Source organism: Apodemus sylvaticus, chromosome 2 (genome assembly GCF_947179515.1).
Source record: "Apodemus sylvaticus chromosome 2, mApoSyl1.1, whole genome shotgun sequence".
NCBI lineage: Eukaryota > Metazoa > Chordata > Mammalia > Rodentia > Muridae > Apodemus > Apodemus sylvaticus.
The window spans coordinates 29,735,268-29,751,751 of NC_067473.1; the positions used below are offsets into that span (position 1 = coordinate 29,735,268).

The 16,484-nt window shown below is 43.1% G+C and overlaps 1 protein-coding gene across 3 annotated transcripts in view; it reads left to right on the plus strand.

Annotated features, from left to right (window-relative positions):
* Dync1i1 (dynein cytoplasmic 1 intermediate chain 1) overlaps nucleotides 1-16,484 on the plus strand; it is a 305,396-nt gene that overhangs the window by 81,864 nt on the left and 207,048 nt on the right. For all 3 annotated transcript variants that reach the window (XM_052173218.1, XM_052173220.1, XM_052173221.1), the window contains one exon: nucleotides 1,841-1,956. In XM_052173218.1, coding sequence (XP_052029178.1) covers nucleotides 1,841-1,956 — 116 coding nt within the window. The remainder of the gene's footprint in view (nucleotides 1-1,840; nucleotides 1,957-16,484) is intronic.

The following is a 16,484-nucleotide window of genomic DNA, read 5'->3' on the forward strand; positions in this document are numbered from 1 at the left end:
CATTAGCCTCATCTAACCCCAGAGCTTGATGGCAGGTCTGGGATTTACTAGGGAAGAGGGGGGCAAAAAAAATGGGACTTGAAATGATTTGCCACTTCCATGAATCTTTCCCCTGTTGTTTAATCAGGTTGGTAAACACAAAACAGGGATGTGAACCCAGTTTCTATGGGAGTTTGTCTCAGTGATTAAAGTACATTATCAAATTATGCATTCACTTTCACAAGCCTGTGGTCTGCTTCTCATTGTCCAACAAGATAGGACTAAAGCACATGAATGTCCTGTTAGAAAGATGCCCAAAACCCTACCTGCAGGGGTAATGGTCACTTCACAAGTGCCTGGAGAACCCTGGGCCTGCGACATCTTGCTGGAAGGTTAGAAGCTGGGTGGTCTCTATATCAAGGTGGCCCTGACTTGAAGAGATAGTGGTGCATTCCTGGATCTTTTTGTAATAGCCTCCCTTCTTGGCCTCAGGAAGATGGATTGGGTGAATAAACAGAACAGTGAGCTTTGCTGCAGGCAGACCTGATGTGTGTGTGTGTGTGTGTGTGTGTGTGTGTGTGTGTGTGTGTGTTCCTTATATTAGCTTTAGGGAGGGCATGTAAAACTGAAGTGGGAAGACCAGCCAGCCAGAACTTCTGCTGCTAACTCTGTACCCTAAAAAATAAAGTTCAAAAAAACCACTCTAAGCTATATATGTCTGAAAATTGTATTGTATTCATGCATGTACATAAAGTATATATAGTTCATGCATAGCATATGCATGGTGCCTATGAATTCCCAATAAGAATCCCAGCAGAGGTACCATCATCTCTGCTCCCAGATGGGAAAGCTGAATCATGGAGGGCAGAGTGGCTGTGCAAGGTGTGTACACACAGAGATAGCGAGGTCAGGGCTGCTCTGTGATCTCCCACAGACAGAGGTGCCTCTCTGGGTGGCTCTTTTCTGAGTAACTCATGAGGACCAGATTTTTGGAGTGACTCACACTTGCCATTATGAGCCTTAGGCAGAAAGTTGGCTTAGAGGAAGCATTGGACCAGGATTCAGGTCAATAATAGCATATGCATTCATGGGCTCGATAGTGTTTTAACCTGATTTCCCCCTGTTGTAAGTTGTATGCGTTTGAGCACTGTAGCTGTTTACTTAGATAAAGTAAAGAAGGTGGCATTCCACTCTTCACAGAGATGTCGTACAGACAGGTGACATAGTAGGGGTATAGACAGAAACATTTGAAACGTTACATAAATTCTCCAATATGATTGCTTACTTGGATGGTTATAGTTAGTTTGGGGCTCCTAGGCTGAGATTCTATTAGTCTGCACCCAGTGTTCCTTCCATACATTTGTGCTATCTCGGTGTGCCTTACAAACACATTCAGTCACTTATGCATCGTTTACCTGAATCAATGAAATCTGTTCCATGCTGCCCTCAATAGGATTCTCACTTCTGCTGACTCCATAAACAGCGTGTTAGGCCACGGTGGAATCCCTGTTATTTAAACTTAAAAACGCCCACCTCAAGGAACTAGAAGTTCATTGCAAATGAAAGTTCCCTCTAAGCATCCTATCTGAGCATCATCAGAGATCCTCAGAGAGAAGTCTCACCTGAGTTGGAGCAAGACTTCAGTTTAGGGGGTGGGGGGTGAACAGAGGGCCATTGACAGAGGCTTACACAACATCATGCATCCAGTCAGGTCCACGGTTCCACACCAGGGCCCTGAGCCTGACACTGCCCTGAGAAGCTGAGGACATCTTGGTTTGTCTCTTTTTGTGTTTTCGGAACTGACAGGACTTTGGAGATAAACCCATTGCCCTCCTAAGTGTCTGCCCTCTGCTACTTACAGGAGACGGCTGCACAAGCTGGGCGTGTCAAAGGTGACCCAGGTGGATTTCCTGCCTAGGGAAGTAGTATCCTACTCCAAGGAGACACAGACCCCTCTCGCAACGCATCAGTCTGAAGGTAAGCGACGGCTTTGCTTTCTTTACACACTGTTTCTGCAGAAACTGCCAGGGAATATCATTGATCACAGCAGGTTCCTGAGGTCTTCATAGGATATAACCCGAGTGACATCCTGAAAGCCAAAGATGCCTTCAGCTCTGAGTTAGAAAGCTCTGCTGGGGGAATCCTTTCCTATTCCTCCAAGAGGTCCATGAACTTTTAAGTGTCTAACCTTTGTGTTACTAAGTTTCTGTACTTAACCTGTGGACAGTGGAAACCAGAAAAGTAGTGAAAAGACACTTTCATGGTACACAGAGATACACATACAAATAAATAAAAATAAAAAATTTAAAAAGAAAACAATTCACCATTTGTAGGAGCACCAAACTGCAGCCCACCACCTCTTTCTAAAATCAGAATATTATTGGGACACAGATGTTCCCAAACATTACACGCCAGGCTAATGTTCATGCTATAGTGGTCTGGTTGAACAGACATGAAGGAGTCTCAGCTGGCTCTCAAAGCCTAACTTTTGGACGTGATTCTTTACAGGAAACCTTTCCTGGATCCTGATTTTCTGATCAATTCACATAAGAGCACACAGGTTAACAATATTCTCCATGTGTCAATGAGTGAGGATGGAATTGTGTGCCTCTTCTATGCATCCCAGAAAATATCAAGTGGAAAATGTGTATATATATCTCAGAGAATCATTAAAAGTCAATGTGATGGTTAATCACATTTAACTTGCTGGAATTAGAATTTTGATGGACACTAGCCTCTGGGCATGTCCAAGGTGGGTTCTAGATTTACTTACTTGATGTAGGAAGACCTGCTATAAATTCCAGACTTACCATTACTTGGACTGAGGTCTTGGGCTGACTTAAAAGGAGAAAGCCACCTGAAAGCCATCTTAGAAAGCTGCCCAGTATTCACACACTTGACTGCTTGTGCCTGCTGCTTCAAGACCCTGCTCCCGCCGCCGCCGCCGCCGCCACCACCCGTCTGCCATGATGGACTGTAGTATTCAACTGCAAATCCAAATAAGCCCTTCCTTCAGTGGTCTCATCAGGCATTTTTATCATAATAACAGAGCAAGGAACTAACACAGACAGCAATACGAAAACTTAAAGCTGATAAACCTTAATGTTTCTTAGAAGTAAAATATCATGCTAGGGATAGAGGTGTATCTCAGTGGCTAGTGTTTATCTAGCATGTGTGAAGCCCTGGGGTATTTCTCAGTACTGTGATAAACAAACAAACAAACAAACAAGTAGGGACATCACACTGAAATAAGATCATATGAAAATTAGAGAGATTCGTGTACAGAGCAATTGGGTCCGTGTGGTTCCGTTGTTAGAATGCTATAGTGCTCATAGAGCAAGGCAAATGGTCTTTTTCACTTCATGTGTCACTGGGGTGGGGAAGAGGATATTAGAATTCTGAGTTCATCTTGCTGTATAGTAAACAGTGAGCAAAATCCTAGATAATGAAATACATTAGCATGTCATACTCGGTCTGTAACAGACATAAACCAGGGCAGCTCGGTTTGTGCCAACTACAGAGAGTTCCCATTTGGGTTGTCAACACATCATCTCAAAAATGAAGGGAAATCTTCCTTGAAAGTTCAGGCTTCCTGCATATCTTCTGGAGAGCTTTACTTAGTGACTGAAGTTTGCAGGGCCTGTGAGGAGGCCCTGTGAGGGAATATCAAATTTTAGACGCAAACAGGTAGCACCCTCTGGTGGTGAAACGTTAAACAAACTAACCACCAAATTAAGACCTGAATATTAACTTGGTGCGGAAAGGCCTGCTAGAAAACACTTCAGGAGCTCTGGACTTGGGCCTCCAGACAAAAGCAGGGGGTGAGGGAGGTGGGGAGGTGGGGAAGGTGGGGGAGGTGGGGGTATGGGGGTGGGAGGATCATTAAAAGGCAACCTCACTACCCAGCCAAAACATTTGTTTGAGTTAATGTGCTGCCAGGGGCATTTGCAGAACTGTAGCCAAATGCATGTTTGTTTAGCCCCAAATCTGACCTGAAACATAAAGTGATGCATGTGAAATAGAAGGACTGAATTATTTTTAAGAATGTGTACGCCTAAGATATTGGAAACGGTACAGAAATGTTTACACCGGGAGATAAATTAGGGATGAAAAGGCATCAACTGTAAACTTCTAACGTGGAATACATCAAAAGGAAAAGCCCGGAGAGTTCATTTTATTACTTCAGGGAGAGGTTGGGAGCCCTCATTATGCTGTGGTCCAAGCAGCAGGAAAGGAGGAATTTATTTCTTAGCAATTGGCAGAAGTTCTTTCTGTTTTTCTTAACAAGATCCATGGAGCTTTCTTGTGGTGATGGTTCACATTCCACAATACAGAGTTGAACCCAAAACCAGCTACCAGAGCCTACAGGAGCTCATGGCCATAAAGTAACACTCAGCAAGTGTAGATGAGAAAACCTTCTTTATTGACAATGTGCCCCAGATCTTGAACCCTTGACCTTTGGCTGCCTGGCTGTTGAGGGTGCCCAGGGCATACCTTTCACCTACTAGATGAGGTGTCAGAACAGGTGAGCAGAAGCGTCGCAGTGGGCAGTCCACTGTGAGGTCGTTCCAAATGGGAGACTTGGGGTGGTGCCCAACTTGGAGGAGGAGCAATGTTGTCATGACGAGGACAGCCTTGCAGGGTGACTACTGAATTTTACAGCCCAGTGAGGCTCTTAGATGGATAACATTTGCAACTGTTGTGCACATAAATCCCATAGAAGTTCTTCGTTGGCCATAATGTATAAAGCCTGGCTTCTTTACATTGTTTGAAGACCAAAAATTAATGAAACCCAAAGTAGCACCTGTGGAGCACTGATATGCTCTGCCTTCGCTGGAATTCTAGTGTGTTCACCCTACTACACAAACATATTGTACTTAAACAAACACAGGGGAAGGAGTTCTTCGGATTTGCCAGAACCTAAGCCTCCTTCCTCTACCACACACTATAATGGGCATTTCTCTCACAGTGTATTAGCTAGTCACATCGTGATCTGCTGTGAGAAACACCCCAAAATGCTTTAAACAAGGAAGACTTAGGAACCAAATCTCCATCAGTACAATTCTTACAAGTAACTTAAGCCATCCTAGTTTGGATAGGTAACGACCTAATCAGTCACAGGGAAAGACTGAGAATGGAGAACGCTGATCAGGAGCAGGCTATGTCTACCCTAAAACACTTTAAACATATGCTTTTTATTTTCAAGTAAGAAAAGAATGTGAATATATATATATATATATATATATATATATATATATATATATATGATTTCTCTGTTAAATTGCCTCTGCTCTGCATATTATGTTTTCCCTGGTTGTCCATGAGCTCCTGAGGTCAGAAGCCAATGCTGTGTGTGTTTATCACGATGAGTTAATGGCTGGTAAGCAACAGGTACCAAGCAGCTGGCTGACAGTGATTCTTGCTGATTGCTCTGGAGTCCTCAGGTTTTGCATGGCCACTGGGCAGTGATGTCTTAACAGGCTGGGATGCTGTCAGCTGAAGTAGACAAAGGAAGACGCTTCTTCATCCCACTGGTAATTTTGAAGGTGCTCTGTACTCCCTCTTCATGGAATCTGATGAGTGGGCACTTGGGGTTTATCGTGTCCACCGGCTGCCTTCACTCCCTCCTATCTCTGATTTCTTACTTCCAAGGAAATTGAAGACTACCAGCCTTTTCCAAGCACCCTGAAGGCTTCTGCTTCTATGCGCGTGTTTATCCTGCTTGCCCATTTTGAGATGCCACCTCCTCCACGTGCCTTCTGTCACGTGTGCCCCAGGGTCAGCTTCTTACAATTGTCAGAGTCTAGTTCCTCTTTCTTATTCTATATTGATTCCTCACACGCCTCTCCTAGCTGTGATATCCCTGTGAGAAGGGTATGTGACGTTTCCTCACTTTGTGCCTCATGCAATGCCAGGTTCAAAGAACACACTCACTAGACGTGCAGAGGAGCTAGAAGCATACTATGTACTGGAGCCTGATGAAACAGGAAATGGAAATCCTGGTGCTTTCTGGAGGGAGGAAGGCCATCCTTATGAAATTGCACTGGTTTTTAGAGGCTTTGATGGGCATGCCATAGAGGTAAGATTCTTCTATCCAGGGGAGTTTAGTGTTTCAGCCAGGCCCCTGTTTGTGTTCTTGGGTGAGCATAGGGATTAGCTGACCATGAGTCTGGTGTCAAAGCTGAAGAACAGAACTGTAAGGGCAGCCTTGGATGACCCAGAACAAAGCACAGCCACCTGCAAGCTTCACTGTGCAGAGAAGTCTTTAGAGGAACTTGGAGGTGGGTGTGCAGGGAGGTAGCTAAGGAAGGCAGTAGTTTCATCTTTGTATACCCCCCAAAATATTTTCTTGCTAAAGAAAGAATTTCTACCTTAACTCCCCATGATCTCCAAGGTATATTCACTACAGGTATATTCACGAGCCTAAAGTTGTCCAATGAAATCATAAGATGCCACTGATAATTTTAATAATATTTTTGGTTAACTCCATCATTTCAAGATATCTAAATTTCAAAATGTTATCAATGTGAAATTATCAATGAGATATCATTCTTCTTTCTTTGTACATAAACTCAGTCTTAAAATGGTTGTTTCTAGCTTATTCTGACAGCATATCCCAATTCTTCCTCCCCCTTCTCCTCATCTTCCTCCTTCTTTTTCTTCTTCCTCTCTCTCTCTCCCTTTCTCGCTCTGTTTCTCTCTGTCTCTGTTTCTGTGTGTGTCTCTCTTCTCCCCCTCCCTCTTCCTCTCCCTCTCCCTCCCACCCCCACTCTCGCTCACATTAAAAACTACTTATTACTGGATTTCATTAACTTTATGATCAGAAAAAGGGATTGATGTGGCACTGTTTTCCAGACATGCTCAGACTTTTTCCAATAACAAAATCTAGTTTTTAAAGCTAAACCTAAATTAACTTCAGTGAGCTAAAAGTACACATGCCTCCACCGCACGGCTAATACTCCAAGGCTGAGCTGCGGCACAGGATTGGTGCTCTTATATTAGACAGCCCTGGTCTCTTGGGATCCATCCTTTTATAAGTTCAAAATCTGAGAGCCAGAAGACACATGTGGGTTTACAATGTGTTTGTGTTTTCTTTTGTGAGATCAACCATATCAAGCAAGGTTACATGGTTGGACCAAAGCATGGTTGTACCGAGCAGGGTAACTCACATCGGCCCCAAATAAGCCTCTCCCTAATATCAGAGAGGCATCTGTGGGACGCTTCTGGATGTGCTTCTTCATTCTGAGTTGGGACATTTGGATATGCGCCCCTCTCTTCCTGTCAGACGGAGCACCGGGATTCATGTAGGACATGGTTGGTTATCTTGGCCTCTGTGACTTCCTCTTTTCCTCCCTTCTCTGAGTTGGTGAGTGATGATAGTTGAGATGGAAGGCTAGCCTGCCAACAGATTAGTTCTATCTCTTCCCATAGCTCTTGACCTCATAAATATACTGTATGGTTTTAAAATATTGTCCAATGAGGTAATTTTCCAGAGAATTCAATGGGAAATAATTCTCTTTGAATCTGACATTTGAAATTAAACAGTTCTTATACACAGTTCCTGAATGCAAGCCAAACCTGAAACACCTTGCAGTTACTTTGAAGAAAAAAAAAATAAAACTGGTAGATAACCTTGACTTAAGTATGTTACTTAAGCTCTGTCTCTGAACTTACTACTTAAAAGAACAGCCAAGAGGTTATTGATAAGTTGTAGGGGTGAATGGGTGCATATTAAAAGTTACTATTAAGATGAATATCTGAATTATATATTTAGCTCTGTCCCTTAGAGTTCAGGCTGTTATAGAGAGTTGATATCTGTTTTATTTTATATTCCTTATAGTTCCACTTTGATATTTATTGCCAGTATCAAGGTTAAGTGCAGACAGAACATAGAGTCCCTAGTCCTGTTGTTAAGAGAAAACGCTCCTAAAGTAGCAAATAGACATGTTTTCAAATATTTTCCCCACTTTCTCTTTGCATATGCCTTATCTGAGTATTTACATTACCATGCCCCCAGGTAAGGTGGTCAAGGTCTGGCGTTAGGGCCAGCTGACACGGGGTGCCAAAGACCAGACAGTAATACAAGTCATTCACTGTGAAGCAGGCCTCAGCGCTCTAGGTGGATGGAGTACACCCTAGCTTCCGCATTCCCAGCTCGACTCCGTTTGCCGGTATGTTCTGATTATTATTATAATTTTTTTGCAAATCACCTGGGGACACGGATAACTTAGCAGCTTTTACCTAGGATCCCACAGAATTTAAACTTTGTGTCTGTTTGGGCAGAAAGCATTTATATTTCTATAAATATTTATGAGTCCCACTGGAAGTCCCTGGACCTATGCTTTGGGCAAAAACCAGAGGGTTGAGTTTGTCACCCACTGCTCAAGCTATCCAGTGCCATGAGAACTAGACTTCTGCCCGGTGCCCTTTAATTCTTCATCACACCCGTTCAACTCTATAGCAGTGACAACACAATCTCTTCTCTCCGGGGCTGCTTCATTGAAGGTCCGCACAGAGGAACCACTCCTCAGCTGTTCATTACTACTGGACAGATCCCACTTGTGAACTCTGAGGTTCTCCTTTAAAACGGGCAAGGACGCGAGTTTCCCAGATAACATGATTCAGATGCCAGCTTTCAAAGCAATGTCTGCATTTGTGGGTTTGCCAGAATAGAAATCAAGTCTGCTTCAGTTGAACAGAAAATAATCCTTGGCAGAAGATATGAGATAGTTTACAGAGTTGATATAAGTGCTTGAGAATTTTGGTCGGAAATAGATGTGAGACTAGGCAGCAGCTGCAGTGGACTGAACAGTCGTGTGTCCTTAAAATTCAAATACTGAAGCCCTAAGTGACCAGGGCTGTTAGGGAAAAGGGGTATGGTTAAAAGATGTTATTAGGATGGTGCACTGGGTCTAATCTGATGAGATAAGTAACCTTATAAAAGGAAAGGACACAGTGCCCTTTCTCCTCCTTGTCATGTGCAAATGCACCAGGGGACCTTTGAGAACACAGTGAAGAAGCAGTTATCTAAAGAACCCCACCCAGAATCAAAGCTGATAGCAACATGGTCTTCCCAGCCACTTCTATTGTTTCAGCCACTTGGTGCTTCGTCTTGACGCTGTAGGCAGACTAACACTGACTGAAAGAGCCAGGTCACACGGTGAGTGTGCCTGTTTAGAAGTCCTGACCTTCCTTGCACAGGGTCTTCACCTTTGTGGCCAGAATTTAAACTCTGTAGTCACCGTCGCCTTGCCAGCTCCTAATTTCCCTTGTTCTTTTCCGGTGTTCCCTTGAGACTTGAAGAGGCATCTTGGAACCTATTAGGTAGGTCTGAGTTACGAACCCCATGGTAGCAGCGAGAGGCGATGCAGGGAAGGACCCCACACGCTGTCCTCTCCACATCCAGCTTCCTCAGTGTCTGGGCAGCCTGTAACTCCACTTTGATCTACTGCAAAACTCCTCTCCAAAACAGGGTATTGGATGCTGGGTAGCTAAAAATATATGTGGAAAAAAATAATCACTGTGGTGTAAGAAATGAAAAAGAGAGGTGACCAGCAAAATGGTATTTATGATGTGTGCAGAATTCTCCTATACATTATGGGACTAGAGTGTTGCTGTAGAATTTACTCACCTTATAAATCAAGAGTGCAGAGAGAACTTGGGTCCCTTATTTTGTCTGCAGCTGTCTACAATACTACTGGTTGTCAAGGAAACGGTATTAAATAAACAACCATAGTCCATTCTTTACTTTTAAACAGTTTCTGTTAGTATGTTCCATTCATCTCAGATAGAAATCTTCAGGCTCTCCTAAGGGCCCACACGTATGCACTTCCCTCCCTATTTCACAGCCTAGTGCATGCAGAGAGAGGTGGGGGTTACACGATCACACAGCCATCATGGATATAGAGGCGATGTAAAGGAATCTGCCTTGCTCTGGTCCTTGGCTGACATCTGCTGTCGTTTATTGGACTGGACACTAGTACCCAGGATACCTGGACAAGTTGGTACACAGGACATAACCTGGGGCTACTGAAAGCGCAATCGTTCTGGGCATAGCTTGTCACTGATTCTAGGGAGCATTCACCATATGTTTCTTGATGTCTTGGTCCCTTCCTGGCTTTCCCTGTTCCCAGGCCTTGATTTGATGCCTTGTTCTCTACACAGCCTTTGACCTAGATGTCTGCCTCCTACGTTTCTCAACCTTCCTAATGCCACAACCCTTTAATACAATTCCTCATATTGTGGTGACTCCCCAAACCATGGAAATATCTTGTTGCTATTTTATAACTTTAATTTTGCTATTGTTATGAATCGTAATGTAAATAAATATCTGATAGTCAGAATATCTGACATGCAACCCCCAATAGGATCAAGTCCCCTAGGCTGAGAACTGTTGTGGTTCGGGGTTTCAATATGCAGCTGTTAAGAATAGAGTTGAATTTTACTTTAGTATTCTATTTTCATTCTTCTATTTAAACCTCTAGTCTCCTTACTGGCATCTGAGTAGCCTAAAAGGCTCAAAATGAGGAGGACTGCATTCAGACAAATGGAGAAACATACAAATAATTTTTAAGCATGACTCTACACCAAAATGAAGAGAATGACTATATATATATATATATATATGTATATGTGTATGTATATGCATATATGTACAAATTAATTTAATTATAAATGTTAATTAAGCATATATATCTGTATGTGTGTGTATGTATATATATATATATGTATATATATATATATATATATATATATATATATATATATATATATAAAGAGAAAACAGGAGTAGTGAATATCATAGATGTTTATAGGTAATTTTTTTTCCTCTGTAGAATAGCAGTTCATGTTCTGCTTGACCCAAGAAGCCTACAGTGGCCCCACTTCTAGCATGACAACACGTTGTCTTCAAGCCATCCCACATACTTCTTAAAATCTCTGGAAATTTTAGAAATTACATTTAGCAAACAAAAAAATTTCAAGAAAACTTATCAAGATTTGATAAAAAGCAGTAAGGATCTGTGATCTGGCTCTTGGCCATTCCTTTCCTCCACATCCCCTGTTCATCTCTAAGGAAACTCCACACAAAGCAAAGACTACACCCCACCCTAGCCCCACTGGAGGCTGATGGTGTATCCCTGAGAGCAGTGGGGTGTTGACATTTCTCATTCTCCCTTCCCTAATGTGGAAGAGGCAATATTCCAGGCAAGTGAGTCTGTCAGATGGAAGCTCTCTTCTTCAGCCCTGCCCTGACGGAAGGGATGGATGGAGGCCTTGCCTTGGCTTCATCCTAAGACTATGAAGACCTCAGTTACAGTCACATTGACTTCTGTGGAAATGGGGTTCTGGATTTTGGCTCTTGGGGAAAGCAGAAGGAAGGCAGTCTGAAGGACCAGAGGCTAGTTCTGCTCAACACACCTCCAACACCGTGTTCTTAACATAAAAGTCTAGTTCAAAGCAAAGTATTCCATTGTCACATGCCCATAGTCCAGACTCTAGACCAGTGGCTCGGTGATTCTGTTGAGGGGAAGTGGGCACAGAGGAAAAGATCATGGAGTTGAATCCTTTTGCATCAGAATAAGGGATACTCAACTGTAAGCATACCCTCAAAAGCAAAGCAAAATGTCACATAAGTTAGACTTAGAAGCCAAAACAAAGCCAACGGGGTGTGGTGGTGCATGCCTTTAATACCAGCACAGGCAGGTATTAGAGGCAGATGTGGCGTATCTCTGAAGTCAAGGCTAGACTGGTCTACATAGAGGGTATCCAGGGCTACATAGGGAAACTATCTCAAAAGTAAACAAACAAAAGTTAAAACACATGTCAGATCATTTTCTAGAAAGAACCTGGGGAAGAGACAACTAAGGATTCCTCCTGAGGTAATAACAAATCTTAAAAACTGACTTAGAAAACCCCTGTATAAGAGTCAAAATTTAGTGCAGATGTCTGTGCTCCTGGGCATGCTTTAAAATGAGGGAGCAAGCGATCAATAGAGGAGATGGACAGTTGATGTCATTTTTAGAACAAGCGAGCACCTGCTGGAGTCTGTGCCTTCAAGGGCCACCATTTGAAGCTAAGAGGGGAAGGGAGAACAGGTTTTACCAAAACCGTCTAATCCTGAGAAGGACTTAGTCCACAGAATTACTACATTATCAAACGTAGGTCCCTGCAAGCTTGGCAGAAACTAAAGAGCCTGACACACGGAGAAGCAGGCAAGAGAACTGTTTGTGATAGCAAAAGGCAAAAAGCACACACACACACAGGCACTCACAGGCATGCACATGCATGCACACGCACCCACGCACACACAAGCACAGGCTCGCCCAAGTAAGTAATGGCTAATTAACAAATAAATAATTCCTAAATAAGTAAATATGGTTGTTAAAGGTAATCAAATGGATAATAATGAATTGCTATAGATAGTATTCCAATTCTAGAAGAATAAGGAAGAGGAAAACGAGTAGAAAATACTAAAAAGAAATAACAAATGAGAGGGCTAGAAAGATAGTAAAGTACGCAGAATACATGTACAAAGCTGGGAGCCCTGGCACAGACTAGTAATCCCAGCTCTGTGGACACAGACAGGTCACGTGGGGCAGGGGGTGGGGGTGGGGGTGGGGGCTCACTGGTCAACCAGAGTAACCCACAAGGCAAGTTCCAGTGAATAAGAGAAGGGGAGTGCACAGGAAGGGAGGGAGGGAGGGAGGGAGGGAAAGGAGGAGAAAAGGAGAAGAGGGGAGGTCTGCCAGTGCCTGGGGAATAGCCTCAGGGGTTGTTTTCTGCTACACAGGTGCACGGGCACACGGATCCACATGAACTTGAACATACACTCTAACATACAATATGACAAACAAAAATCCATCATAAAAGGTGGAAGCATTTCAGATTCGATGAATCACTTTATAAACCACACGAGTCAGCAGGTTTCAGATGGGACAATCAGAGCTCTAGCAACAGGTCACCCCCTGTGTGTGAAGGGTAAAAGCAAAGGACAAGGAGCAGGCCCTGGAAGCAAGCTGAGAATGAGTCTCCGCCTAAAGCGGAACCCCTGAGAGGATTGACCTCTGACCCCTTGGGAGAAGCAACAATGAGAGGGTGGCCACCACAGAAAATCGAGTCGAAGGAGAAAGCACCTGGCAACGGGAACTTATGACATAAAATAGCTGTCTAAACAGTGGAGATGGGATAAGGACTCTCACAAACAGCCACTAAGGCTGTGTCACTGCTATGCACCCATTTTACAGGAAATATTAATGGGCAGGTGTTGAGCGCATAGTTTGAGTATTTTATTACGCACTGGTTCTAGCTCCAGCAGCACCAAAATTATGTAAGTAAAATGAAAACCATAGAGGACATTCTCCTTGATGCTAGCAAGTGGTCCCAGGCAGAAAGTTAAATGCCCAGAAAGAAAGAACAAAGAAGGCATGTAGACTGCAGAAACTGTTTTCCCCCTCCTTACATTCTGATTTAAAAAGCAGCTGTGTGGATGCCGCCCGCGGCTATACTTGTGCTGTTGGGCCGATAATATATAGAAATACAATCTACTCTGTGAAAGCAGCGTGGGGGGGCCAGGTGGGAGCCAGGCTGGAGTTGACTTAAGGAAATGACTCCAAGAGGCAATCTGGAGCCCCGGGAACAAATGACCCTGGGAACCAGACGTGGGAACAATGAGCATTAAATAACAAAAGCTGTAAGTACATAATTGTGATCCTTTGTTCTGGAGACTTAAAGAAAATATGTAAAATCCCAGAAAGTAACAATTATAAATGCATCCCTGAGCTTGCAACGTTTGCAGATATGCTGTGTATGTAATAATAGCATTAAAGGGGAACAAAGACAGTAGACATATATGGGAATAACATTCCTATAGTTCATTAGAATTATATTAATAGGAATTTGAAGTTACAATGTATATGGTAAGCTTTAGGGCAACCACAGTGATAATTGCTCAAAATAATAGTGAGAAGTCACTTAAAATTAACATGCTACATTAGAGAATGTTCACTTAATGTAAGGAATAATAACGGTACAAAAAAAAATCATGAAACACACGGGCGATACAGTGTGCCAAGCACGTGCTGCTAGGCAGGTTGGCAAGTGGTGAGATGGGGTATGGGTAGTGAGCCATGGGGTCCCTTGAGGATATACAAATACACACGACCTAGCATGTGTGTCAATACAGATATGGGGTTATAAGCAGAGGAGAAATGCAGTGACCTCTAAAGAGACGTCAGTATACTACAATGCCAGGAAAAGGATGCTTCAGTAGAAAAATAAAATGTAGTGCTAAGGCAATGAGGGAAACAGACCAAAGACCCAAAGATGACTTAAAGTACAGTATAAGGAGGTAGTGTAGGGTCAAGAACCTTAGAACACAATGACACCAGGCATACTTGAATAGAAACCGCTTCAAGAGTTCAGGGTAATAGGCAAGTCATGACTGTCTCTGGGTTGAGAAGATTCTGAGACATAATCCCACCGTACCTAATTTAAAAGCCCTCGGGGACAAGAGGTAAGAAACAAGTGTGTTTATTGGTGTGGTGGTGTGAATAGGAATGGTCCCCAAGGATTCATGTGTTTAAATGTTTGGCTACAGGGAGTGCCACCTATCAGGAGGTGTGGCCTTGTTGGAGGAAGTACGTCACTGTGGGGCAGGGCTATCTTGCTCAAGCATGCGCGGTGTGACATACAGGCTCCAGCTGCCTTTGGATCAAGATGTAGAACTCTCAGCTTCTCCTCTAGCACCATGTCTGTCTGCCTGCTGCCATGCCAGTCATGGTGATAAGGGGTTGAACCTCTGAAACTGGAAGCCAGCCTTAACTAAATGCCGTCCTTACAAGAGCGCCCTTGCTCATGGCTTACTGCACTTCACAGTAAAGTAGTGAAGCCTTAACCAAGACAATCAGCAAACATTGTTTTGAACTAGTGTTTTGCGTTGAGAATGTGAATCTTTTATGCTTTATTAGAAGCAGATAATGGGTGACTTTTTGATGCGTTTGCTTTTAGAAAACTCCCAATGTCCTCTGTGTTACTTTTTTGGCTTTCTTCCATCTATACCATGCTTGCGAACTTGAAAAGGCATCTTATAGACTGAGGATGTTAAAGAAATGAAGGCAAAATTTGGGGGTATAAGGGAACATATAAAAATAAAAGACGTTTCACAAACACAATAAACAAAAATATAAAATAAAAATATTCATCAAGAAGGGCAGGCAAGATGGCTAAATAGGTAAAAGTTTCCACTACCAAGCTGATGACCTGCGTCGCAACCCCAGGCCTGCATCCACATGCATGCACATGATAGAAAAAGAGACATTATTCTACACACACAATACACATGCAGTGTTTCATTCTCTCCCCCGCCCCCTCTCTCTCAAATACATACATACATGCTAAATAAAAATGTATTTTTATAGTATTTTTTAAGTAAAGGAAATGAAGATAACTTTAAAAGTGGAAGGAAAAGCAGGCTTGGCCCTTGTGGATTAAAACAAAAAGGAAAGTTGGAACCAGTGAGGACTCAAGGAGTTAGAAAGTAGGCCGGTGGTTTGCATGGCAGCCTTTAGAGAGTCAAACACTTAAATCTGAAACATCTCATTAAAGAAATGGGCTTTGTGATTATACTGTAAGGGAGAAATGCCCACTCGCCCGTCACTCTCCATCTCTGAGAGTGTCTGGATTTTGAACTCCTCTTTAAAAACGGTAGAATTATCGGGAACCTGGTAGACAAAAATGACTGACCAATATTCCCTTTTTACTGTAACTCATTGATTACTATTCCTAAGAAGGAAGAGGCTGAACTTTTTGTGTCATTTCTAGATGATGAGGAGAAACATGAAGGAGAAAAGTGTTAACCCATTGTGTATGAACCGCCCCAAGATCTAGAATCTTGGAGAAAGACGCTTCAAGTGTGTGTGTGTGTGTGTGTGTGTGTGTGTGTGTGCCTTCTGAGTAGCTTCAGTTTCTCCACTCATCTTCCTGGGAGTGAGGAGAGTAGCTCTGCCTTAGCCTACGTCACTCCTGATCTCCCCAGCCCTCACTCCTCATCTCCCCAGCCGATCTGTAGCTCAGGATGAGAGAGTGGTGCTCTGAACTTGACTCTTTATAAACCCAATGTCTTACACAGAGCCTGGAAATCTCAGTCAAGCCCGACTCATAGTGAGAAGGATTTTGACCAACTGGACACACTTCCTATTCACATTCAGTGCTTCTTCTTCATAAAAGTCAGCTAGGGAGATGTCCCTGCCTTCCCAACACTCTATTTCTGAACCACAACCTGTAGCCTTGCTTCATTGAGATGGGCAAGGCTTTTCTCAATGGTACATATGAAAAAATATACTGAACATTTCAGCACACCTCTGGTATTCCCTCAGGAGAATCACAGCAGGGGAAGGAGGTCACACACCTTCCCTCTACCATGAGTTATAATCAAGACCTTACCCTTGTCTGTGGGTGGGCGCCTACATCGAGTAAACAATGCATACTTCCATCACTCTCAGCAGATC